Genomic DNA, 27,398 nt, shown 5'->3' with positions numbered 1-27,398 from the left:
AAGGAAGTTGAGGACGGGGAAGACCGAGAAAGACTTGGCTAAAGATGGTGGAAGAAGAAATGCGGGCAAGGGGGTTAAACAAAGAGAGATGCAGAAAATAGGGCAAAATGGAGAAGACCGTCATGGGGACCGCAAGGCTAACCCCCGCTCTCGCAGGGAAAATGGCCTTAAAATGCATGTTGTTGTTGTTGTTGTATGCAATACCCTCTGGTATACGCCCAGTTGGTCAGGGGTTCATCCTACAGCAAGATAATGACCCAAAACACACCTCCAGGCTATGTCAAAACTACCTTCGAGGAAAAGAACAAGACAAGGCTTCAAATCATGGAATGGCCAGCACATTCTCCAGACTCAAACTCCATCGAGCTGGTTTGGGATGAACTGGACAGAAGGGTGAAAGCAAAGAAACCTACAAGTGCAACACATTTGTGGGAACTTCTGCAACAGTGTTGGGAAGAACTTCCCGAACAATATTCGATTTCCATTGTAGAAAGAATGCCACGAGTGTGTTCGTCGGTGATATCTGCAACAGGTAGCGACTTTGCCGAATCAACAATGTAAATTAAATTTTGTTAAACAAAATGATTCTGTGATTTCTTTTTTATCTCCAATTGTTTATTTGTTCTATGCTTAATTGCAGAGTACATTGAGACATTAAACTGTGTAAATTTCAATAAAAACTGGAAAAATTGAGGTGTTCTAAAACTTTTGACCGGTAGTGTACATCCTGCTCCTGTTTTATAAGTTCACCATAAACACCTGATGACAAGAAATCTTGGAATGATGTGATAAAGTGAGGGATAAAGTAAAATAAAAATCAGTTCTTGGCACAGATCCAAATTAGTATGGCTCATTGGAAGAGACTGTTTAAGGTTTCAGACCTTATTTTTCAATTTTTAGTTTGGAGGAGACTGTTTTACCCTCTAACTTTTTTACTTAATAAATACAATGTTCAAAACACAAAAGACAAATGTCAATCAATTTCCTCATTTAAAAAGGATACTGAAATATATTGCACTGATGTAAAATTGAACAAAGATGATTCCAATAACTTTTGGATTGAACCTATTATGAAAGATAATATGAGCTTCTCAATCCCTTTTGAAGGAAGAGCATTCTCTGTCTTTGGGAAGCCATCAATTGGAGTAGTTTTAACAAAAGTTTCACCACTTTTTATAGAGATCTTTAACAAAATAGAGGAGGTAATGAAAGATGTTAAAATATCAAAAAAACAAACTCTTTCTTCTGAGGTTATCGAAAAGGAGGATAAAACTATTAGCTCTAAACACGGTGAAACTTCTATTGTGTGGGTTACGCCATTGAGACAGAATCCACAGGCACGGGACAGTGGGGCTTTTGATGGTATGGGCGTGGCGCGCACTCGGTTGTTGGAGACACGCCCCCTTAAGAGTGATTTTGTGTTATAACAGATGTGTGAGTTCTGGTATTAGTCTAGTTCTGTTGGAATAAAGGAGCTTTGATCAAGCCACGAAGTGTCTCGCCCTCTCGTTGTCCGCAACTCCTACATTGGTGACCCCGTCTTGCTCTCGAACGTTCTCGGAGCTTCAAACGAACATGGCAAGAAGCGCAGTTTCGATTAAACTGCCGGAGTTTTGGGAACGACAAGCTGCCGTTTGGTTCGCACAAGCTGAGGCCCAATTCGCCATTCGGAGCATTTCTGCGGACGACACGAAGTATTATTATGTTGTGTCTGCGCTCAGCGGCTCCACTGCGACCAGAGTGGTGAGCCTTCTCCAGGATCCTCCGAAGGGCTGCAAGTACGAGATGCTAAAGGCGCTGCTGCTCGTAACCTTCGAGCTCACTGAGGCCGAGTGCGCCCGCCAGCTACATTGTCTACCCGGGCTGGGCGACTCCAAGCCGTCGCAGCTGATGGACCACGTGTTGTCTCTCCTGGGCAGCCACCGGCCATGTTTCCTCTTCAAAGAACTGTTCCTGCAACAGCTGCCAGGTCAGGTATGGACAGCCCTGGCCAACTCGTCTTAAGGATTTCCGCGCCCTGGCCAGGGAAGCAGACAAGTATTTCTCCGCCAGACAGCAATGTAGTGCGGCTGCATGGGACCCCGGCCCCGTCGAGCCTGCGCCACTGGTGGACACCATCGCGGCCGCCATTACGGCCCAGCGGCGGAAGGCCCCGGGCTTGTGCTTTTACCACGCAAGGTTTGGGCCCAAGGCCAAGGCATGCCGGCCACACTGCAGAAAATAAAGAATAACAAAGTCTACTGAAAAAATTACTAGACGCCACCAATATCAGGGGGGAGATTTAAACGAGAAAGTGGGGATAAAGAAGAAGGAAAAAATTATGTGGTTAATGATGTTGGTGTTATTGACTTTAGTTAGTTTTATTTGGAAATAAATGGAGGAGAGAGTGAAGGCATTTCTAAGAATTATTTATGTTTTAAAAATCAAGATAGAAATGTATATGTTGAAAACCAAAAAGGTTTTTGCACTCTGTATGGATTTTTCTCATAAATAAATGAGTTATTGTGTTAAGTGTAAAAAGAAAACTAATACTAAAAATATATCCTATGTTAAAAGTAAAAATAATAGAGTTTATCAAAAGGGAATACGTTTGGTGTGTGGCTCTAAAAAGTGTCAATTCATTTCTAAGCATAAAAGTGGGGGAGATATACAAACGTTTTTGTCTGGGAGTAAAATTACAACAACTGGTATACCAGGGGATTTACACCTACCAGGGTATTCTTTCTGTGGACCAGGAACAAACTTGGACAAAAGATTAGATGAGGCTGACAATCCTAAACCTTGGTCTAAACCTCCAAATAGGGTTGATGAAGTGTGTGTGAAGCACGATAATGATTATGGAAATACCACTATGAATGAATGAATGAATGATCGTTTTTAAGGCCATGTTCCCCGCTAGAGCAGGGGATAGCCTTGCGGGCCCCATGACAATCATGGTTCCCTGTTTGAGGCAATGTTTTTATGGCCGGATGCCCTTCCTGGCGCCAACCCTTAGTCGCCTCTGGCGATGTGCAGGGATACGACGTACCTATTGTTACGTTTTCCTCCCCGACCTCCTGGTCTCGGTATACCTCCCAAACCCTGTAGGAGCCACGGCAGAAAAATATGTTATTCCGTGTTGAAATCAATATGGAAACCACACCGAGAGTTATCAACAAACCAATAATGTATGAAAAATGACACAGGGATAACGATACAACAATGATAGCAATCAACCATACAATCAATATATCTTAGGATGGTACCACCACTGAAGTCACCTAACTCACTACGCTCCCAGCGAATGGAAGAGAACACTCCTCAATGTCTCTGTAACTCAAAGAGGATCCCGGCGAAGAGGTGATGCGGCGAAGAGGCGATGCGGCGAGTAAGGAGGTGTAGGCAAGGCGTGGACCGTCACGTGGTCCAAACCAACAGCAAACTGGCGGTGGAAAGAGAAATCCCAAAGACGGAGCATTTCGTGCACATTCACCGATCGATCAGCGAACCGCAGTGTAATTTCAAACGCCGCTTTAGTGCACACCCATCCCCGGCAGACCACCGGAGGGTGAGACCAGCTGACGCGGCAAAAACCTTTTCCAGTGAATGACACGCGAGGGTTAAAATGGCGGCCGGCTATTACTCGAGCCGGAGCCTCCAGACGAGGATTCTCCGGAACCTCAACACCTATACCTGACTATGCAGGTTTTTCAATACTCCCGCGATAACACCAATTGCACGAAATTCCTTTCACGGACTCAAAGTTCCCTCGTGACATTCGCTCGACCACGCTCGGTACGGAGCTTCAAGACACGCGTCTTTCCACTTCTTCCTCACGCCTTCTTCCTCTTCTCTATCGTCGTCTTCCAGTGCTCGATCCTGTTTCCTGTCTCGTTTTTCCATGAGCGCTTTTAACCTTTTAACCACAATAACCATTTCCCTTAAACAACAATAACCATAATCGCCATTTCCTTCAAACCCCAATAATAATAATAATAATACATAGAACCAGAAGGGTTCAAGAGGATGAAAACCACAACAGCGGAAGGGACGAATCCGTAACACTATTCTAAACCGGGGTACACACCGGGTAACCGGGGTACGCCACTACATTGGATGAAAAACATGAAGCCGACAGAGAAATGTTGTATAATTTGTCTTTGATAGAAAATCCAACGTTGAGAGAGAAAGTTGATAAGTTTATTGTGAAAAAATTGATCAGTGTTAAATTGAAACGTGGTCTTGGTTATCCAGGTGTTTCACCCTCAAAAAGCTCTTAAGCTCTCATAATGTTTTCAAAACTGAGGAGCTTTTGGTTAATGAATTACATAAACCTGTAATCACAAAGTTTAAAAGAAGGAAGGTTTATTCCAAGGGTGTTGATTACATCTGGTCCGCTGATTTGATTGAATTAAATAATGATAAGGGATACAAGTATGCTTTAACCGTTATTGATTTTTTTTCAACTTTTTAAAAACAATTCAATGATATATAATACAAGATAAATGAGTCTGTGAGGTATGACATTCATTCAAAAATTCACCTCACATTCAAAATCCCATCCCTAACCCAACCCCAGCATAATATATATTTTTTCTCTTCTACCAATTCTGTCTTTCAAGGTTTTCAAGTTTGAAGTAGTCAAAATGGGGAGGAATAATTTTCCATCATTTTCTTCCTCGAACGTTCTTGATATTGCTGAAATATATGTAAAAAAATATATTACTTATCTAATACTGAATTAAATAACGAATATAATTTAATTTATTTTCAATCAACTGAACTTTCCTTAAATCAGGCGTTATTAAACAAAAAACATTGTTTATTACTTGTGGGACCCATCTTGGAGACTTTGGATTATAAAGCAGAGTCTCCAAAATGAAACCAGTTTTCAAAGTCTCCAAGGCAAAACGCTTTTCCTGATTTTATAAAATTTAGTGGGTCTCCAAGGTCGGCTCCACATTTAGAATCATCTCGGCAGAACTCATATGTTTTTCCCAAATTTAGTGAGTCTCCAAGGTATAACTCTTTGGCTGGGTCATCAGGATAGAACTCATTCTGTGGGTCTTGGTTGCTCAAAAGGTCTTCAAACAAATCAATCATTTCTCTCCAAGTTGTGGTGAAAGTGGTATTTTCATATTGCATCTCAGATACAATTTCCTGTGAGAGAAAATAACAATGTATTAATCTCATAAAATATTATTATATATACCAGCAACAGTGCCTGCCCTAAGGGCGGGGCTTCATTTGGGAAGCCCAAATGAAAAGGTAAAATATCAGAAATTGAAGGTTTTATTTTATTTTAAACGATTCATGTAAACATCCATTGAATCATATCACACACAAATCATCAAAATCTAAACAGTACATGGCTAAACAGTACATGGACGATCACGTACCACGTACGTCTCGCGTCTCACTCGCTCTCATGTTGTCCCGATAATGATCCTTCCGCAGGTTCACCGACGGAAACCTTGTTACGACTTTTACTTCCTCTAGACAGTCGAGTTCGCTCATCTTTTCGGTGCACCGGCATGAGCCGAGAACGGCCCATGCAGGGGCTGATCCGAGGATCTCATCAAACCATCCGATCGGTAGTAGTGACGGGCGTTGTGCACAAAGGACAGGGACTTAATCAACGCGAGCTGATGACTCGTGCTTCCTGGGAATTCCTTGTTCGTGGGACAATGTCTCAAGCCCCAGTCCCCATCACGGATGGGGCTCAGCGGTTTACCAGAGCATGACGGTGAAGGGCAAGGTACACGCTGGCCCGTCCAGTGTAGCGCGCGTGCGGCCCCGGACATCAAAGGGCATGAAATGTTCATTAAAAATTAAACGTTCATCAAACATTAAACGTTCATTAAAGGATTCCGAAACAAAAAACATTACGAAATTACGTTCACTCCGGCACGTCAAACACTACCGTGAACACATACATCATCACAACTTCGTCACAATGAGAACATCGTCACAATGAGCGTTATGCGAACGCGAATGTTATGCGGGAGTCCAACCCTGAGAATGCTGGAGACCAAAGCTGAAATTGGGAAAACTAAATAGCCTCTTTTACTCCTAGGGGTCCCATGATTACCTACTCAAAATATCTTTGCGATCGGTTCAGCAGTTTTTACGGTACCTTCGAACAGACCGACGGACATTTGGTGAATTAGAGTAAGATAAATCAAACTTTGTAAAAAATAATAATAATAATACTTTTTTCAACTTTTTTGAAACAATTCAATGATATATAATACAAGATAAATGAGTCTGTGAGGTATGACATTCATTCAAAAATTCACCTCACATTCAATAACCCATCCCTCATAGAATCTTTTTTTTCCTTTCCTCTCCTGCCAATTCTGTCTTTCAAGGCTTTCAAGTTTGAAGAAGTAGAAATAGGAAGAAAGAATTTTCCAGCATTTTCTTTCCTGAACTTTCTTGATATTGCTGAAACATATGTAGAAAAAAAAATTATTTGTCTAATATTGAATTAAATAACATATACATATATATATACAATTTAATTTATTTTTAATCAACTGAACCTACCTTAAATCAAGCATAATGAAACAAAGAACATTGTTCATTGCTTTAGAATCCAAAGAGCCTCCAAGGTAAAACTCTTTCGTTGGATTATCAGGGTAGAACCCGTTCTGTGGGTTTTAGTTGTTCAAAATGTCTTCAAGCAAATCAATAACTTCACCCCAAGTTGTATTAAAAGCAGTATTTTCATTTCGTATCTCAGATACAATTTCCTGTGAGAGAAAATAACAATGTATTAATTTAAAACAAGTTTATTATTTGTATAAATCAAGCTCTGTGAATATTAAAAGAAACTTTGCTGACTCTTACACGAGTCTCAATCTTATTTAACAAAAATAATAATAATAGTAAGTAAATAAATAAATAAACAAATAAACAAACTAACTTACCTCCATTGATAAGAGGTTCGAGTCCAGTTCATCAATTTGAAGGTTGAGCTCCACACAGGTAGTAGGACCCCAAGGTCGGCCGCAATCATCCCACAAGCTGTGAACAGTAGTCCATTCTCAAGAGAGGACGGAAGTCTGTTTTTAAAAAAGCCTGCGCTGGAACCCTTTATCTAAGAATGGTTGGTGCGTGTCATTTCCTGTGGAAATTACCTGGGCAAACCTGGGTAAGCCTTAACTGGAAATGATGCAATGTTAGCTCAAGATGGTGATTCTGCTGTTAAGAAAATTAAATTATTACCTAAAAAGGAAACACAAACATTCGTTGGGTCTCTGTACGAGTATAATGAAAAACGCAGAGTTAATAAGTTAAATGCAGGTGTGAGTCAATCGCTGAATTTTCCCCATTGACTTCAATGTTATATTTAATGTGTTTTAGTAGTTGCGTCTATTGAGGATTTAATATCTGTAGATGGGCAAAAAGAGGGTGAAATCTGGGTGAAAAACAGTGAGTTAGTAAGTTTTTATTATTATTATTTTTTTAAAGCTCTTTCCCCATTGACTCCAATGTTAAATTTGAAGGTGAGCCAGAACCCCCCCTTTCTTTACTATGTGTGTGTGTGTTTGTGTGTATATGTGTGTGTCTGTATGTGTTTATGTGTATATGTGTATATATGTGTGTGTCTGTATGTGTTTATGTGTATATATGTGCATATACTGCGTATGTGTGTGTGTGTGTGTGTGTGTGTGTGTGTGAGTGTGTGTGTGTGTGTGTGTTTGTAAGTGAATAAGACAGAGACAGAATTGTGAGGAACAGAAATGAAAAAATGAGGTGTGTGTATGTATGTGTATATGTGTGTTTGTCTGCATGTGTATGTGTATATATGTGTGTGTGTGTGTATGTATGTGTATGTATGTGCATATGTGTATATGTGTTTTTGTGCACATGTGTATATGTGTATATGTGTGTGCATGTGTGTATGTGTATGTATGTGTATATGTGTGTGTGTGTGTGTGTGTGTGTGTGTGTGTGTGTGTGTGTGCACATGCATTCACATGTTATCAGAAGTAAATACATTGTGTATATTATATCATTTGTGGATCTGATAAATTGCCAGTAACTATTTTGTAAAACTGAATTTGCAGCAACTTAATGAAGATGTTCAAATATCACACACGTCCATGCCCGTGGGATTCCCACAGGTGACCCCACTAGCATCATATAAACCACATAACAAGGAAATGGATGAATTCCACCAGGAAGTTTGTTCACTGTTCCTGATTTTCTTCAACGTTCATCCTCTGTTTAAGGAGTCCCCGAGCCAATCGATACAAGCGTTCGCTTGTTGGACTTGATGCAATCCAGGAGCACCTTGTGCTCTTTCTCCATCAGGATCCGGCAACGCCCAGGTGCCAGCTGGATCAGCAAGGTTTTCTGGATGTTCCGTGGCCTCAGGATCACGGCGTTTGCGATCTGGATACTATTTAACTCGCTTCCAAAAGCTTCCAGAGTGTCCCGTACTCCCGTTTCAATGCTGTCCATCACATTCTTTTGTGTCGTTTTATCAACACCGGTTGGTTTAACTTTTCCAATCGGAGCTACAACTTTCTGCCTGATGTATATGAACTTTGGCTTTTTAATTCCAGGTGCTTTTGGCTTGACAGCAAGTCCTGGCCAATAGGAAGATGGTTCAGGCCTCTTCATGGTTGGTTGATATTTCAAGACTACTTGTTTAGGCTTAAATGAGAATGGCTTTGGTCGGATGTACATTGATTTTTGTGTCTTGCTGGATGAGTATCCTTGTGCAATGGGAGTTGGAAGCTTTGGATGAATCGATGGCAAGTTTATAGTTGGACTGGGTTTTGGAGTTGCACTTGATGTGGTGCTTGAAGGGAAAGGCAAATTGATATGTTTTGGAAATAAAGGTTTAGGTTGAAATTGTGGTGGTTTGGGGTTAGGAGAAGGCAGATTAAAAATCAAGATTGGAGATACAGGTTGAGGACAAGGTGTCTTTGAACTTGGTTCGGAAGGATTGATGTTCATTTCATTCATCTCTTGCTTCACATCAACTGTGCGTTGCAGTGTCCATTTGGTGCGGCGCAACTTCTTCAGCACTTTTGCAGCACTCTCTGCGAGAACTGTATCGTCCTTCACCTTGTCTCTGCTGAGCACTTGCACAGTTTGTATCATCCCAGCATCAGGCTCTTCCTCTTTTGACAATTGCATCACAAGCCTTTCAGGTCCTACAGGGAGAACGAGAGATATTGAGAAACTGCTAGGCCATTTTGATATCAAGTTTGCATTTTCACCTTATAGTGAATTACATGGATGTTGGATACACGATTTAAAAGATATTTCCCAAATGAAAGACCAAATACTGCTTTGGTTTCATCAGAAAGGACCCAGGTAAAGAAAGTTATTCCTTCTCTTCCCTTATGTAGACACACTAGATGTCGCTGTTGGCTCGTGTAACGGGGGTTGAGGTGTGCGTAACGGAGGTTGAGGTGTATGTAACGCTTGGTGGTGCTACTTATTCTGCACCTGACATATTTGCTCCTCGCAAGGTGTCCATGCATCTGATGCAGACAACCCTCTTGTTAGCTTCTCCCAATCTACAGCACCTAAATCTCTTCTCATATCTTCAAAGTTTGCCTACCTGAAACCTTACCCTACGGTCTTGAACACTAGCTCTTAACAGTGTTGTTGTACACATTATGTGATGGTCACCGGTCACCAAATTCTCCCCGACGTCGACCTCCTCCATCATATTGGGATGATTACTTCGAAAGAGGTCAAACCTCCACTTAGTGGACTTATCTACAAAGTGGGTTATAAAAAGCAATCTTTGACGAGATCTAGGAAATCCTCATCTGTTCTGCCCTTTCCCTGTTCCTTGACGCAATCTATCCCTGGCAGGTTAAAATCCCCCATAATCAAAACTCTTCCCTTTCCACGGGCCTGAATTCTTCAAGAAGCTCCTCTTTCCTGGTATTCTCTAATACCAGTCATCCTGGAAATGCATCCTGCAAGTATCTTTCTGTTCTTACAATCCCGAATCTCAATCATCACTTTCTCTTGATACAATATTGTCTTTCCAAGATTGGTACACCTCATCAAATTTTCTTTTTCCTATCACATCAGTGTGCATCAGGTGCATCAGGAGTCGGTACTAAGTCCACTACTATGTGTAGCTGTGATGGAGGTGCTGGCTCAGAACGTAAAGGAGGGTTTTCCGTGGGAGCTGTTGTATGCAGATGATCTGGTGTTGATTGCGGAAAGTATGGATGGACTGAAGGTGAAGATGAACAAGTGGAAGGAATGTATGGAGACAAAAGGTCTGAAGGTGAATATCGGAAAGACGAAGGTGATGGCAAGTGGTAAAGCATGTGGTGAGGTCGAAAGAACTGGGAAGTGGCCGTGTGCTGTGTGCAGGAAGGGTGTCGGAGTGAACTCCATTCAATGTACAATGTGTGCTGAGTGGGTTCATCAAAAATGTAGTAGTTTGAGAGGGTCATTAACTAGTGTGGCAGCTACATTCAAATGTAAGGTGTGCACAGAGGGAGCTACAGATGGAGGAAATGTTGAGTTGGATCTTGGAGACGGCGTGAAGCTGGAAGGTGTGAAAACATTTTTCTACCTCGGAGACATGCTGAATGGAGAAGGTGGATCAGACTCTGCAACGGTTGCTGGAGTGAGATGTGCATGGAAGGAGTTTCAGGAACGGAGTGGTGTGCTGATGAGGAGGGGAGTGTCGTTGAAGCTGAAGGGAAAGGTGTATGCTGCATGTGTGAGAAGTGTTATGATTTATGGGAGCGAGACATGTGTAATGAACGTAGTGCAGCAACGAAGGCTGGAAAGGGTGGAAATGCGAATGGTTCGGTGGATGTGTGGAGTATCGCTGAGAGAGAGGAAGACAAATGATGAATTGTGAATGATGATGGGAATAGAGCCTGTGATTGATGCTGTGAAGAGGAACAGTTTGAGATGGTTTGGTCATGTGTTGAGGAAGGATAAAAGTGACTGGTTGAGAAGAGTGATGGAAATGAATGTAGAAGGAAGTAGAAGACGGGGAGGACCGAGAAAGACTTGGCTAAAGTAGGTGAAAGAAGAAATGCGGGCAAGGGGGTTAACAAGGGGAGATGCAGAAAATAGTGGAAAATGGAGAAGATTGTCACGGGGACCGCAAGGCTAACGCCCGCTCTTGCAGGGAAAATGGCCTGAAAATGCATGTTGTTGTTTCTTGTTTTATCACATCTATACATCCTGTGGCCTTAAAGTCCTGTCTTCCAATTTGACTGCTCATTAAGCTGTCTTCATTACTCAGCTACGTCACACTCCTGGCTCTCTACTTTAGCTGCAAGCTCTTCATATTTACCTCCGCCACTGAAGGTGGACGGATGTTGTGTTTTCACCGCTCTCTGTTTGTCTGTGCCCAGGATATCTCACAAAGTTATGGACAGATTCAGACGAAACTCGGTGGACAGGTTGTGGAGGTGACAAAAACAAACAGATTAGAATTCGATGTGTGACAAAGATGAATGGTCCGGATCCAGGTCCGGCCTATCAGTGGGTTACATACAAAACGTAAACCGTTCAACCTGGTGGAGGTATGTGCTTTACTGAGTGCCATTCTCGTTATTATTTAAACTCCTGCCATGGGTCTGGAATGTTTTTTTCACTCTTTCCTTCCTGAAATTATTTTTTGCTCCCAAGACTTATCAATCACATCATCAGTTTCATTTCCTTCCTTTGTAGCCTTTCCACTCCCAACAGGCCTAAAAAAAGCCTTAATTCCCATTGCAAATCTTGCGGCCCCTCTCATGTTAGGCCTATGGCCATCAATCTGAAAAAAAATCCCAAAAGCTTGCTACCTGCACCATTCCTCTAACCATTGGTTGACATCAATTATTTTACTCTTGAATTTTGTCCCCTTCCCTATTCTCTGCAGAATACCAGCAAATATTACATCACAACCCTTTTTCAGTTGTCTGCCTCATGTCTACCTATCCTTATCTATTGCTTACGCCTACATATCCTGTACCTATTTTTTCAAAGCCTCTTCCGCTATATTTATTACTCCCGCCAGGGAGTAATGCATTCGATCGTGTCCGTCCGTATGTGTGTTCGTGTGTTTGTGAACAAGATATCTGGAAAAGTTCTGAACGGATTTGGATGAAAGTTGGTGGGATGATTGCCCTTGGGATAAGGAAGAATTGATTCGATTTTGGTGAAGCTCAGGATATTATTCCCGATCCAGGAAATTTTTTTGGGAATTTTTTTGGGAAAGATTTTTTCTGTTTTACTGCAGTAAAGCTTTTATTCTTATTCTGAAATGATGTTTTCCTCCTCTAATTCCGAGATATATCAAAATAAATTCTCTGACAGTTAAGGCCTACTTTCTTTTTCATTTATTGTTTTGGGGAGAGGGGATGTCAAACAAAACGTATTATTCCAACTCGACTCACGGCGGGAGTATGCGCTCTCCTGAGTGGCGTTCTAGTTCCCCTATATTTGCTTCTCCATTTACCACAACCAGGGATGGCCCGAGATCAAATGACACCCAAGGCAAGGGGTATCTTCGGAACCCGTCTCCATCGGTTCAACTTTTGAATACCTTCTGAAGGGGTAGCGAGGGCAGGCAGTAGTGAAGGTGCAGTAATAGAGAAGGGTAGCAATGAGCCCCTGTAGTTTTTGTTGGTGATGAACCTATTAAATATGTCGGTTCTTCATCTTGCAGGAAGGATTGTGGACATGTTTTTTTTTGAAGCAATGTTTTACGGCCGGATGCCCTTCCTGCCGCCAACCCTGGTAGTCGCCTCTTGCTGCATGCAAGGAATTACCTGTGAACTGGTACTCAATTTGCCGACCTCGGAAGGTACTGAGTAAACCCCCGTGGTCTTAATTCAGCAATCGACTGGGATTCAGAACCCAGGATCCTCGGATCCCAAGCCGGCACCCTAACCGCTAAGCCAACACCAGAGAGGGATAAGGAATTGTTAAATAATTAACTTGTCACGTGATCCTCGCCGTCGCTAATTGCGCTCGTACGGACATCTGGATCTGACCGACACGTAATTACGTCCTTACGTCATATCTGGCCAACAATTATAACCCCTCCTTCCTTTCCCCCTATCATGGGCGATCTCGATGTTACAGAATGTATAAACTCATCTGCGAATATTCACGAAACATTTCGATAACATAAGAGATTTTCACAGCCAGCAGCCCCATAATTACTAACACGGATAATTATTTGCTGTGCGGAGGTGATTAGTAATTATAAAAATGTCAGTCCAGATGGAAAGAGTTTGTAAACATCACATTATATTAATACGAAGCACAGAATTGAAAATGTAAGACGTGAGTTACGAGGAGTCTTGTATTATAATTTATATCCAACAAATGGAGCAAGAACACGTGTTTTGAGGGAGTTTTTTTTCGCGCCAATCCCTGTTCGTCCTCGGGTCGGTCACCTCCCCTCCAGTATCGGAAGGAAAAGGAGAGACGATCAATCACACTTATTCATGTTATTCTCACAAAATCCCCAACGAGAGGCACAGAAACGAGAAATCATAGAAAAAATGGAAACATCGAAAGAGAAACCGAGAGGAAAGGCAGATACAAGGAGGGTTGTAGAGCAATGGAGGTGAAACCTGTCTTACCGATTGGAGTCGATGTACAAATGGAAAAGAAATTCCCAAGGAATGCCAGGAATATGACTGATTGTACAAATTTAACCATGACTACAATTAGGATGTTCGAAGACCTTCATTCCATGTCCGCACGCTCCAACAAATGCTGCCCAACCTCAACGACAAACTTTTGTGACGTCACTCACAATCGGTTGTCATAGATACAGCGCATCGGCTGGCAGGATGGCTGAGACTAGACTAGAGTATGTGCACTCACCTGAGTTCGAATCCAAACCGCTCAGAAGTAGAAGTGGAACCCCGGGTCAGACATCTCCAATACCAAACAAGTCAGAAGTGGAAGCTCTTTTACAGAGAATTTATATCTTAAAGGGGAGGTGAGCAGAGGGGGATCGGGGAAGGGAAGGAGGGGGGAATGGTGGGGAGAGGGGCGGGCAAGGAGGGGAGGGGAGGGGAGGGGAGGGGGGAGGCAGGAGAGGAAGGGGAGTGGCTCACGTTTCTGAGTTAAGTGTGATGCCGGTCAGGAAGAAGAAGAAGAAGCCATACTACGAAATTCGTACACTTCTGGAGTTGTTTGATTTATTAGTCCCCTCCCGGTGTACACCGGAGGGGACTATAGGTTTGCACGCCGTCCCTCCGTCTGTCAGTCTGTCAGTCCGTCAGTCCGTCACGCAAAGAACAGTTTTCCGCACTTTTTTTCTAAACGCTTAATGCTAATGATTTCAAACTTGGCGCGTGGGTTCCTCATGATAAGTTACAGATCGAGTTCGAACTTCACGACGTTTCGATCATTTTAAACAAAGTTATGGCACTTTGAACTTTGGGAATTCTGATAATTCTGATGATCCTTAACTCAGCGCCATTTTAAGTTTTACTTTCCTTTAAAAACCAATTTCTCTGCAATAATAGGACCGATTGAGATAAAGTTTTCACCATATGATGGACTCGGTCTGTAGAATATTTTAATATTAATTATGACGTCACAGGTCACGTGGTTCGGTCGCCATATTGTTTTTCGTGAAAACACGAAAACCCCTTTTTCTCTGCAACGGCTGAACAGATCGAGGCCAAACTTTGCAGGCAAAATCGCAAACCCATGACGAACAAAAAAGTCAGTGAGCATGACGTCATGCGTCAAAATGGTTTCAGAGTTATGACGTTTTTAAGCATGAACCTTTAAAACCGAGCTCCTCCCTCATTTTTGATCCGATCGAGGGGAAACTTCACAGGTCTGTTCAGCACTAAAATGTCCTTTTGGAATTTGCGATAGGGCACGTGGTTTGGCAGATATCGTTAATTAAACGAATTATTATTTTTTTTAAATGGATATCTCTTGTTTATTCTCGAGTTCTCCTCAAGCCGCACTGCGCATCCTCAGCCTCGTCTCGCGAATGTCAACAGCGCGACACAGCGCGCACTTTCCGGAGGGGCGGAGCCAAGCCGAGCAACATATATGGACTAGCAGAAGTACCCGGCATTGCCGGGCGGGGAAGGGGAGGGGGAAGGGGAAGGGGGGGAGGGGAGGGGAACGGGGGGAGAGGGGGGATGTGGGAGGGGGGAAGGGGGGGGGAGGGGATGGGGGGAGGGGAGGGGAGGAGGGGATAGGGTGGAGGGGGAAGGGGATGGGGGAAGGGGAAGGGGAGGGGAAAGGATAAAGGGAAGGGGGAGGGGGGAGGGGGGAAGGGGATGGGGGAAGGGGAGGGGAAAGGCTCGTTAAACCGACGTTCGTGCTCTCCGTGAGGACGTTTGTCGGCTCGAATTACGACCTTGTAATCAGGTGAAGGCATTCTCTCCAATGTCAACTTGAAGCTGTTGACCAGCGCATTATTTGAGTGGAGCATATCTTGTAAGGCGAGGATTAGTTCAGAGTGTTACCTACTCCACAAGGGTAGAAAAGATCAAGGTTTTGGATGGGGGAAAATAAGAGATGGTGGTGAACAGCTGTTTTAAAGACCTGGAGGGAGGAGTGGGATTGAAGAGAGTGGGGGAGTTTGTTCCAGAGGTGGGAGAAAAGAAGAATGAAAGAGTGAAGGTGAGCAGATGGCACGCCCAGTCTAGAAGTCATTTAGTCTAGAACTCTAAATCCTGAAATGTCCACAATGGCAATTTATTTATAGATTTTTGTTAAATACAACTATTCTGCACAAAAAGCAATGGGGTTGCACCTTCTATGTCAGAGATGACCTCATTGGGTTTATTTTCAGCTCTGGAATTAAAGAGTGGCTCAGAGGATTGAATAAAATAAATTCAATTTGAAGAGGTAATTGGTATGAAGAGATACAGAACCTTGTTCATTCAGTCGAGTTGTATAATCTTAAAGTTCAATTTGCTGAATCATCAGGTATGTTAGGAGGCTGATCAAGGACCACGTGGCATGTCTTCCTTTCATCAGGCACATCAGCCCAACCGACGAACTCGTGCAGAATCGCCATTCATGACTCAATCAGATCATTGAAGACAGCATTCTTAAACGCTTGTGTCGTTCACCTCCTGATGTAAAGGTGTCAGAAACAAACAAACAAACAAAAAATCAACTTTAGGCAATGTCCATTTGACTAGGCCAGGATGTAATGATTTATCAAGCAACGAAACAACTAACTTGTAAAAGTAGAACAATATTTGAAAATTAACACTGTGTTACGTCACCGACAGATAATTCCCATTGCTTTAGTTCAATCCTCATACAAGGTCAACATAGGCCAAGTTTTTAAAATCCTCAATTTTCATTCGATTGACTTGAAAATTGAACAGCATTTGCACATTGAGTCACTAAATCGGGAAACTAAATATTTTTGAGGTCAAAAGGTCAAAGGTCAACTCAAGGTCAAACTTCTAAAATCATCATTTTTCATCTGAAAAATCGCCACTTTTCATCCTCTTGACCCGAGCTTTGATCAAGATCGTAAATTTAAATCTTCATGAAATGGACAATTTGCTGTATCAATGGAAAACTTTTGGGGGGGGGGGGGGGGGGGATTTTGCAAGTATCGTGCTACGCACAACGTCTTCTTGTTGATTTATTGATCAGTCAATTATTAGATTCATTATTTATTGATTAATCAATTAATTATTTAATTTTTTGATTTATGACTTATTTAATGAATTTTCAAAAAGTTACAGCTTCGGATGAAGCACTAGTGGTTTAGGTATGCTAGTAGCAAATTGATTAAGAGAACATTGTATGATGATCTTTTATTGATTTTAATTATGCAATTCACCAATCAATTATTGTGCACCTCTCCCACCCAATACAGTCTCGATGAACTGCACGGCGGTGTTGCCGTGCGCCAAGGGCTGGAGGATATTAATTTACTTGGCATGAGGGCGGTGTACTTTGAATGTATCAATACTTGTTTACTTTTTGTTTACTGCGGTATCTGCTTTCTCAAAATTGTACGTTCTTCATATTATTCAAGGCGGTGTAAACGGTCAGAACATTAGGTGGTTAAATGGGTTTTTTAACGACGCTTGTCTCTAAAGTTGTTGTTATTGTGTATATATATATATTTTAAAATAAATAATGTTAAACAGGGAAATGTATTAAATTCTGTTAGTTTTTTGGAAAACATACAAGTCGGGAAATATACATTGCATCTCAAGTTATGAAATCGTTTCCTGGTATGTGGCGACGTCTTTTTATACCGTCCGAGATACTTTTCTTTTATTTAATTCCTTTTATCGTCTCATTGTTTCGACCTCATCGTAGCATATCTTCTGCATCTTCCGCTTGCTTTTTGAAGACGCAGATCGATGATCGATAATTATAATCGATAACGTAGTATTCATGTATGGAAAGCGCTCGGTGGCAATCGATATGACTGGTTACGAGAAGTTTCCACGCTGGAGAACTTAATCCCACCATTTAGTGGCGGCCGGGAAAAGGTTTTTTTGACCGAAGTCTTTCACGAACCGGCTGCCCAGGCGTGCCGTTCGAATAAAGGTGATTAGACAGGAATTTGTTCCGACTACTCTTAACGAAATACAATGTGGGATCTTTAATGTTCACCAACTAATCATAGTACTAGTAGACGGGATACACCCAGTTTAACGAGCATCTGAAGGACGGCATCAAATTTCATCAAAATTCCAAACGCCTTGATGCCAATAAGATTTCGTAACTTTTAAAATGCACCTTTATGTCATAAATGATTACAGTAGTTAGGGGCGAGAGATAATTAATTCAAACAGTCTCCTAAATTGGAGCCGCAGGTAAAAGGGGGTGGGCACAGGTTCACGCTGCGTGGCATCTGACGTGGGCAACCATCAAAACCAAGTACTGTAGCGGCGGTTTTCACAATCGCCTTGCACCTATCAAGGACGCGGAGCGATCACCATGCCGGGCTCGCCCAGGACGCCCGGGCAGGCCCGCGCTCAACTTGCCAGGCCTCGGTCGGGATGCCCGGGCAGGCTCGCCCTCAACTTGCCAGGCCGCAGCCAGGACGCTCGGCCACGCCCCCTCTCGCCTTTCCTGGGCAAACGCTCCGGGATAATGTGTGTATATATATAGCTGCCCGATAAACGGGCTTTTCAGAGTACCTGAGTGTTTTGTTTGAATAAAGCAACTCGGACGAATTCCAGCTTTTTGTCGCGTCCATTCTTCCGATCGACGTGGGAGCCCGACCTCCTTCATTGGTGACCTACCGACATGGACACGGCAGTGGCCCTTAAACTGCCTACCTTCTGGGAGGCTCACGCGGCGGTTTGGTTCGCACAGGCGGACTCCCTGTTCACCCTGCGAGGCATCACGGCCGACGACACCCGCTTCCACCATGTGGTAGCAGCGCTCGGTTCAGCCACCGCGGCCCGCACCCTGAGCCTCCTCGAGAGCCCGCCAGCCGCTGACAAATACGGCGCGATTAAAAAGCTTCTCCTCGACGCTTTCACCCTCCCATCGGCGGAACGCGCACGGCGCCTGCTCGACTGCCCGAGCTCGGCGACACGCGCCCTTCCGAGCGAATGGACTACATGCTTTCGCTGCTCGGCGAGCACTCTCCGGCATTCCTGTTCCGGGAGCTGTTCCTCCGTCAGCTGCCTAGCCCGGTACGCCTCGCCCTGGCAAGCACGACGATCACGGATCCCCGTGCCCTTGCCAGGGAAGCCGACAAGATCTCCGCCGCAGGCCAGCGCATCGCAGCAGCGACCTGGGGCCCACCGCCGTCCGACGCAACACCCATGGCGCCCGAGCACCCGGCACGGTCGACGACCGAACTGCCGACGCAATTGGCGGCCGCTACACCGAGCCGACCACCTCCAGCACGACAACCGGGGCCTCCACCTGCCCAAGCGTGGTGTTACTATCATGCCAGGTTCGGACAGAAGGCCCGGACATGCCGACCCCCGTGCACCTTCGGCAGGCCGGGAAACGGCCGGGCCGGCGTTCATTACCAGCCATGAGCGCCGGCCACACGGGCAACTTACTGTTCATCACGGATAAAGCGTCCGGACGGCGCTTCCTGTGCGACACCGGCGCCCAACTGAGCGTCATACCCGCCTCTGACCAAGACAGGCAGTCCACGGTTTGCGGCCCCTCCTTGGTTGCGGCCAACGGATCGGCCATCCGCACCTTCGGCCCACGCAACGTCACCTTCTGCTTCGGCGGCCAACGCTTTGCTTGGACGTTTGTAACCGCAAACGTGCCCATGGCTCTGCTAGGCGCCGACTTCCTCTGCGCACACGGACTGCTGGTGGACGTCCAACGGCGTCGTTTAATCAACGCCGAAACCTTCAGCTCCCTGGTATGCACATTGAGCAGCTCCGCGCCGACCGAGCTGGCATGCGCCCTCCCGGCGGCGAACGAGTTTGCTCGCCTGCTCACGGAGTTCCCGGCCCTCACGCGGCCGACGTTTTCGGCCGTCGCAGTACGGCATGGGATCGAGCACCACATACCAATCACGGGCCCGCCGGTCTACGCCAGAGCCCGCCGCCTCGACCCAGCCAAGTTCGCCGTGGCCAAAGCCGAGTTCGACGCTTTAGAACACCTCGGCATCGTGCGGCGCTCCGATAGCGCGTGGGCTTCGCCACTACACATCGTCCCAAAGCCAGGGGGCGGCTGGCGCCCATGTGGCGACTACCGCCACCTTAATGACGCTACCACCCCCGACAGGTATCCGATCCCGCACATCCAAGACTTCTCCGCCCGTCTGGCGGGACGGGTCATTTTTTCGAAAATTGATCTCATACGGGGATATCACCAGGTACCTGTCAGGGCGGCCGACGTCCCTAAAACGGCAGTCATCACGCCGTTCGGCTTATTCGAATTCTTACGGATGCCGTTTGGTCTCAAGAACGTGGCTCAGGCGTTCCAGCGCTTGATGGACGGCGTGCTGCGTGACCTGCCGTTCCTTTTCGTTTACCTGGACGACATCCTCGTCGCCAGCACGTCCCGGGCCGAGCACCTCCTCCACCTCCGAACACTGTTCGGGCGCCTCAGTGAGCACGGCCTCATCGTCAACTCGGCCAAATGCCACTTCGGCACGACGGCCGTTGATTTTTTGGGCCACCACATCACCAAGAACGGGGCCGTACCGCTGCCAACCAAGGTCGAGGCCATCACCACGTTCCCGCATCCCCGCACCATAAAGGCCCTGCAGGAATTCCTGGGAATGGTGAATTTTTATCACCGCTTCATGCCCCGCACTGCTCAACTCATGCGGCCCCTCTACGAAGCCCTCCGGGGCAAGCCGGCCAAGCACAACATCGCCTGGTCCGCAGCAATGGACGCGGCCTTCCAAAGCTCAAAGCGGGCCCTCGCCGACGCAACACTGCTCGCTCACCGGGTGCTCAACGCTCCCATCGCCATCACCACGGATGCCTCCGACTACGCGGTGGGCGCCGTACATGAGCAATGGGTGAACGGGGTTTGGCAGCCACTCGCTTTTTTCAGCTGGCAGCTCCGGCCGAACGAGCTCAAATACAGCACGTTTGACCTTGAGCTCCTCGGTCTACACCTGGCCGTCCGCCATTTCCGCCACCTCCTGGAGGGCCGACCTTTCACGGCGTTCGTCGACCACAAGCCGTTGGTTTACGCAATGGCCAAGGTCACGGAGCCGTGGTCGGCCCGCCAACAGCGCCACCTCTCCGCCGTGTCGGAGTTTACCACGGACATCCGGCACGTCGCCGGCAAAAACAACGCCGTGGCCGACTGTCTTTCCCGGGCCAGCGCGAACGCGGTCCACCTGGGCGTGGACTTCGTGCTTATGGCGGCGGACCAAACCACCGACACTACGATGCAAGCCCTCCAGGCGGCGGACACGGGCCTCCGCTTGGCCGACATCCCCTTCGCGGACACTGTCCTGCTCTGCGACGTCTCCCAAGGCCAGCCTCGCCCCATCGTGCCCGTCACCTGGCAACGCCGCATCTTCGCCTCCCTCCACGGCCTTTCCCACCCGGGCCGGAAAGCTTCCCAGAAGCTGGTGTCGGCGCGATTCGTCTGGCACGGCCTTCGTCGGGACGTCCGCGATTGGACCAGCACCTGCACAGCCTGCCAACGGGCCAAGGTCCACCGACACACCCAGGCCCCGCTGGCACCTTTCACCGTGCCCGAACGACGTTTCGACCACGTCAACGTGGATCTGGTGGGCCCCCTCCCCCCGTCACAGGGGTTCACACACCTGCTCACCATGGTGGACAGGACCACCAGGTGGCCGGAGGCCGTTCCCCTCGTCTCCACCACCACCGCCGACGTGGCGCAGGCTTTCATCGCCACCTGGGTCGCCCGCTTCGGCGCACCGGCGGACATCTCGTCAGACCGCGGACCACAGTTCACCTCCGAGCTGTGGGGCACGGTCGCCCGCAACCTGGGGGTCAAGCTCCACCGTACTACGGCCTACCACCCCCAAGCAAACGGGTTGTGCGAGCGATTCCACCGCTCCATGAAGGCCGCGCTCATGGCTGGCCTTCAAGACGGCGGTTGGGCCGACCGGCTGCCGTGGGTCCTTTTGGACCTCTGCACGGCCCCCAAGGAGGACCTCCAGGCATCCACCGCCGAGCTTGTCTACGGCCAGGCGCTACGCGTCCCGGGCGAATTCGTGCCCGACGCTACCAGTCCCTGGTCCGCAGCTCACCAGCGCTCGGACCTCCAGGAGGCCGCCCGACGGTTTGCCCCCGTGCCAACATCCCACCACGGTGACCCCCAGTCCTACGTCCCCCCAGCACTTCGCACAGCGGAGTATGTTTTTGTGCGTCACGACGCACATCGGGGGCCACTCCGGCCGCCGTACGACGGGCCCTTCCGGGTCCTGCGACGGGACGACAAGTCGTTCGTCATCGACATCGGCGGCAGGTCGGACCGGATTGCGGTGGACCGCCTCAAGCCGGCGCACGTGGACGTCGACCAACCACCATGGGTGGCCCTTCCGCCGCGGCGAGGCCGCCCCCCGTCCACGGTGCCCCCCACTCGACCGCCCACCACCACACCGGACCCCCTCCCCCCCACGACCCGCCAGGGGTCGCTTCGGCCGGGTCATCAGGACCCCCCTCAAATTGACCCTGCCGGTGCAAGTCGATTCTGGGGGGACGTGTGTAGCGGCTACCGCTGGGTTTTCACAATCGCCTTGCACCTATCAAGGACGCGGAGCGATCACCATGCCGGGCTCGTCCAGGACGCCCGGGCAGGCCCGCGCTCAACTTGCCAGGCCTCGGTCGGGATGCCCGGGCAGGCTCGCCCTCAACTTGCCAGGCCGCAGCCAGGACGCTCGGCCACGCCTCCTCTCGCCTTTCCTGGGCAAACGCTCCGGGATAATGTGTGTATATATATTGCTGCCCGATAAACGGGCTTTTCAGAGTACCTGAGTGTTTTGTTTGAATAAAGCAACTCGGACGAATTCCAGCTTTTTGTCGCGTCCATTCTTCCAATCGACGTGGGAGCCCGAGCTCCTTCAGTACCAACAATGCCAGAAAAGTTATGCACCAAGTGGTCATGGACCTCAACCGAACACCATTGCCCTGCCAGATTTCTCCACAGACTGTGTGGCCACAATAATGGATGGTTCAAACCATAGTCGGAACACCACCATGTACATTGCCACACCTTTTTCTGGCTAAAATACAGTCTCAAAGGCTGCACTCGTTGATTTCCAGTCATCAGGAGTGTCCTTGGTCTTCATCAAATATCTAGGCGAACCTCGGCTAACGTATGGTGCTCTACGCTAAAGGAGATGTGAATCTATGTTCGCAATGGGTAAATATCAGTTTTCCAAAGTCTGCTGAACGTTTTGAATGCTGAAACACACCTGTGGCATCCTAAGAGATATTTGGTCAACATAGGACCTGATGTCGACCGGTTGGTTCTACTGCGCTTTCATCAAGAAACAGCAATCCTATGCGATGGTTGTTCTGTCCCCACCACCATGATGACCTTTAGGGAATGTACCTTGTCGGAACATGATTGCTTTTTGGAGTTCCGATTCACGGACCTGTACTCTGAGAGATACTTTTGGGAACCTTAAAGAAGATGGTTGCAGGATTTACTTTCTTGCTGCATTTTCTATTTTGAGGAGCTGTTTCAGATGGTCAGTGACAGTTGGCCTGATGGTAACACCTTTATTTTGTTCATCATTTGCTATGATTGCATCTCTGCTGCCACAACATGCCACTAATTGGTGAGAGCAATTGTCAGATTTAACATCAGTGATGTGTAACCTCGTTTCTCTGAATTCATTTTGATGTCATTTTGTCTAAACAATGTTTTCTCTTGCAAAACAAAAGTTTCTCATTAGATCGACGAGTTTCTTGGCAGATTTCTATCATATATGACATTCAAAGGAGTTTTTCTCGAAGGTTATCATCTTCGTACTAAAATACGCAATTTAGTGTCTGTCTGTTGCAATACATTCAGTCGTTACTTATCCAATCTCAACCAAACTTAACAGGAGGATGAAGGGTCACACAGCGGAGGTTCTAGCGACTTCATTTGCCCCCCTCCACAAGGAGGATTCCGCCTTGGGCGAAATCCGTTTTAAGGTGTATATCCGTGTTAAGATAGCTTATCGTGGCGTTTTTCCAAGGCGGCTTATAATAACAAAAGTAATTAAAACTGCGAGCAGTGATGGTCCAGGGAACAAGACGCTCCATCCTAATTGGACAAGTGCACGCCAGAGTCATTGACAAATACAGCCCGGATCCGATTGTTTAAAGTTTGAATTGAATCGATGGCAGAAAATGAAATTTTCTGAAGAAATGAAAAATGAAGGCAGAGATGCATTTTAAAGGTTTGCATGAAATTCAACATGGCTGCCAGGTCACATGACCTATGACATCATATTTAGGATATGCCTCCAATCAAGTGATATTCTATAAGTGGTCAAAGTTTCAACTCAATCGATCAAAAAATGAGGGAGGAGATTTTTAAGATTTTCAATAAATCCAATATGGCCATGAGGTCACGTGACCTATGACATCATACTTAGGATATGCATCAAGTGAAGTGGTATACCATACATGGTCAAAGTTTCAAATTCCTACGATGAACGGTTTGACCTGTAGGTTGCCAACAAATTTCATAGAATCAGAATAATAATAATAATAATAATAATAATAATCTTAGCAATTTCAAAAGGGCACCAATGGTCCCCTAATAACAACACCCATGATAATATCGTAACATTGTTATTACAAAACAATATTATTACTAATGATACCTCCTTGGACAAACGCCGTGTTAACGTTTATAAATACCTTATCGTGACGTTTCATGGGGCAACACACTCAAACGCGTATGATTACCTTTTGAAACAGTTGCCCCTGCTGTTTAACACTAAACTGAAAGGGAGGAAACCCGGGGTGTGTTCAGTTACCAAGCAGCTAGCTAGCGCTTGCCAAGCCGGCCGTTCCTTATCAACGGTTTTTCATGGAGTACTTGCTCGAATTCTTAAACCACTTGGTGGGAACTCCACAAGAACCTTGGTAAATGAACACACCCTGACGTTCTTGAATCCCAAGCCTAGATCTACTGTAATCTGTATACCCCAAAGAGGATAATACCATGACCCTTCCGACCGCTCCCGTATGGAGTGGATGTACTAGTTCTCAAAAATCCAAGGGCCATATTATTTGAGCCTGAGTGAAGGAATTTAATCTGGAAAATGACTTTGTGTGCTCTTTTATTTTCTTAATGTTTGCATAACCTTTTTCTTTTCTTTTTGGCCCTTTTTTAATTTCCAATGCTCATTCTTCAAGGTTACAATGGTTAAAGCAATAGCCACTGAAAGTTATGGAGGTTACAGAAAGCGGAGTTACCAAACTGATCCTGATGGATCCATCCAATTACATCCAAGCTCATCAAGTCGACTCCATCTTTGGGATCATCTACGGGTAAGCAGTGATTTATGTTGTTGTGGAGGTTAACATTGCATTGCATAGTATAGTTGAGTTAGCTCCTTAGTAAATGTAATGGAGGAAGTGTGAGGTAATTAATTGTGATATTAGATATATATATATCATATGTAATAGATAGACGACATCGACCCACCCTGGTGTATGTGTCTAAAAACACGCCAACCCCTGCGAGCCTTTATTTACAGTCCTAGCCGTTGTAATATGTCCTAAATACCTCTTTTAAGCATCAGACAGGCCGTCGGCACTAGTTTTGTTGGGAGAAGTCTGCTCAGGAACCATAGCTGCTGCTGCTGCAACACCTGGGCCATTTGGGTGAAAGGTCGGGCAAGGGACCACCACCCCTAGACTGGGCCATGTCCCAATGGAGACTGAAAAGGGAGGGGTACGTCGCGTCATGCGTGATTTCCTCCCCGTGTTTTATTATTTATTGTAATTATTATTTCTTTTTATAATATTTCAAAAGGTGTATTTCAAAAATATATTGTTGCGGTTTTAGAACCCACACTTGTAAATATGACATCACTTGTAAATATGACATTAAAGGTTAAAGGTAGCACCCCTAGTTAGTCCACAAGCAACACATAGGCCACCATAGAACTTTAGTTATTTCATTATTATGTGTTTTAGATAAGGCCGTGTTTCCAATAGTTGAATCTGCGTTGCGTCAATCAAATAAGATTAGGCCCATTCCGTCCATTTTGCGACCTCCCTCTCCAAGCGAGCCACCACGCGCCCCTACAGTCGGTGCCTTAGCATTCGCTCAAGCGCCGCCATAAACCATGCAGTCAGGCCCGAGGAAAAAGGGGGCGGAACGCCAAGAAGAAGGTGTGGCCTGTCAACCAGCCGTCAAAGGCGTGGCTGGTAAGCCCTCATCAGCCAACCAGGGCTGAGGTAACATCACCGACAGGCGTGGCCTTGAGGCCCGCGTAGTGATCGCGTGGCACGTTATATAAGCGCGAACGCAAAGCCCTTTGAGAGAGATACGGTAGAGAGATACGGCAGCACTCGAGTGGAAGGTTGGCGGTAAAAAGGACTTACGCGGTGTTGGAGGCGCGCACATTTGCAAAGGACTTGTGTGAGAGCGGCGCTATTAACAAGACTGTGCACATGGACTTCTTTTGATGAGAGAGCGCTGGTTGGACTTGGTCGGCAGCGTGCATTACAAACGGACTGGTGGGAGAGAGCGCATTTGAACGAGTCTGGTTGGAGATGCGCTTATTAACGAACTTGTCCGGGAGCGCACACATACAGGACACCAGCCTCCCCCCCCCCCCCCCCCCCCCCCCCCTATATGTAAGGTCCGGTCGCGTTCCAACGATACGCGGAGCTGCCTGCCGGGTGTTCGCCCGCTGGACTGGAGCCTCACCGGGAGCCTGGACCCCATCACCGGACCCTCTACCTGGACCTTCCACCTACCAGCTACAATCCCCGTGTGAGTGTGTATGTTTGTCTGGGGTATAGAATAAGACTGCTTTGAGACTGCCCTGTGTCCTGCTTCTTCTTCTTCCTTTCTTGTACATTCTTTCCTTTCCTCTTTTTGTTTGTAATAAATTCACCTGTTCTTTCTGGTTTCGTCGTAATCCCTTCACTTTCGTCTTTTCTCAATTGAGTACCTGTGGCATGATTAGGAACCGCTCAGAATCGGGTTTAGTCTCATTGTTAACAGCTCGGATCGCGGATTGCTATCCGCTCGGCATTTTCCATCGTATCCGTGGTTCGAGTGTGAGTTATTCCCTCGTTTCCAGCTGGCGTTAGTACTTAGGTAGCAGCGAACCCCTAGGCCTAGCAAACCCTACCTAACACCGCGCCGGGAAGGACGTTATAACTTCCAGGACTCGGGATGGCCAGCTAAAAAGACAAGGGGATTAACCCCCCCCTTGATAATGGGAGCGCCGACCCCCGAGATCCGTAACAATATAATATTTTTAAAATAATATTTATTTTATATTATTTATTTATTATAATTATTATTTTCTTGTAATCCCTCCGCGTGGCCATTGTTTCTCCTGTATACTTGGTCTCAAGGTGAATTCTGGTAGTTGTGGTTCTCTTGAGGTGATTAAGGAAGAACCCATTAAGGGCTAATTTGCCAAGTGGGTCAACAGCATGTCCCACATCAGGTTCACTCGGCCTCATTTGCATACTACGTGCTGCTCGGTGGAATCGGACTTCCAATTCACACAGTATTGAGGCTTTTATACACGTGATTCTGTGAGGAACATCCCGAAGCGATCGATCGTCGCGGTCATGTTTATACAACTCATCGGACTCGTACTGGGCAACTGGAAGACTGATGACTGTTGCAATATACTTGGGCCGTACCGAAAGTCATGAACACGTTTATTGTACAGTAAAACAAAGGTACATGTAAGAAAACCGATATTGTCAATAATAACTGGACATACCACATTACCTTTCTACAAAATCTTAAAATGAGTGTTTCAGCTTAATAGTTAATTAATTAATTCATTGTGATATTAGATATGTGTAGGTTAGGTAATCGAC

The 27,398-nt window shown here is 46.2% G+C and overlaps 1 protein-coding gene and 1 long non-coding RNA gene across 10 annotated transcripts in view; one reads left to right on the top strand and one right to left on the bottom strand.

Moving 5' to 3' along the window:
- Positions 1 to 4,809: 4,809 nt before the first annotated feature.
- LOC144893541 (uncharacterized) lies at positions 4,810 to 7,127 on the bottom strand. Its single transcript, XR_013624446.1, has 3 exons — positions 6,912 to 7,127; positions 6,529 to 6,734; positions 4,810 to 5,139 (listed from the first exon to the last, which is right to left on the bottom strand). It is a non-coding gene; the product is annotated as an uncharacterized LOC144893541 (long non-coding RNA).
- Positions 7,128 to 8,989: 1,862 nt separating this feature from the next.
- The window catches only part of RUSF1 (RUS family member 1), an 89,336-nt gene continuing 70,927 nt past the window's right edge, over positions 8,990 to 27,398 (top strand). For 3 of the 9 annotated variants that reach the window (XM_068129497.2, XM_068129498.2, XM_068129495.2), the window contains exons 1-2: positions 17,117 to 17,177; positions 24,735 to 24,869. In XM_068129497.2, coding sequence (XP_067985598.2) covers positions 24,741 to 24,869 — 129 coding nt within the window. In that variant the 5' untranslated portion in view covers positions 17,117 to 17,177; positions 24,735 to 24,740. Of the gene's footprint in view, positions 9,316 to 17,116; positions 17,500 to 24,734; positions 24,870 to 27,398 lie in introns of those variants that run through there. The other 6 variants (XM_078784162.1, XM_078784159.1, XM_078784160.1 and 3 more) reach the window with 4 other exon arrangements.

Source organism: Myxine glutinosa, chromosome 9 (assembly GCF_964187855.1).
Source record: "Myxine glutinosa chromosome 9, kmMyxGlut1.1, whole genome shotgun sequence".
NCBI classification, from domain to species: Eukaryota; Metazoa; Chordata; class Myxini; order Myxiniformes; family Myxinidae; genus Myxine; species Myxine glutinosa.
The sequence above is the reverse complement of the archived record's forward strand: the minus strand, read 5'-3'. Positions and strand labels throughout refer to the sequence as shown.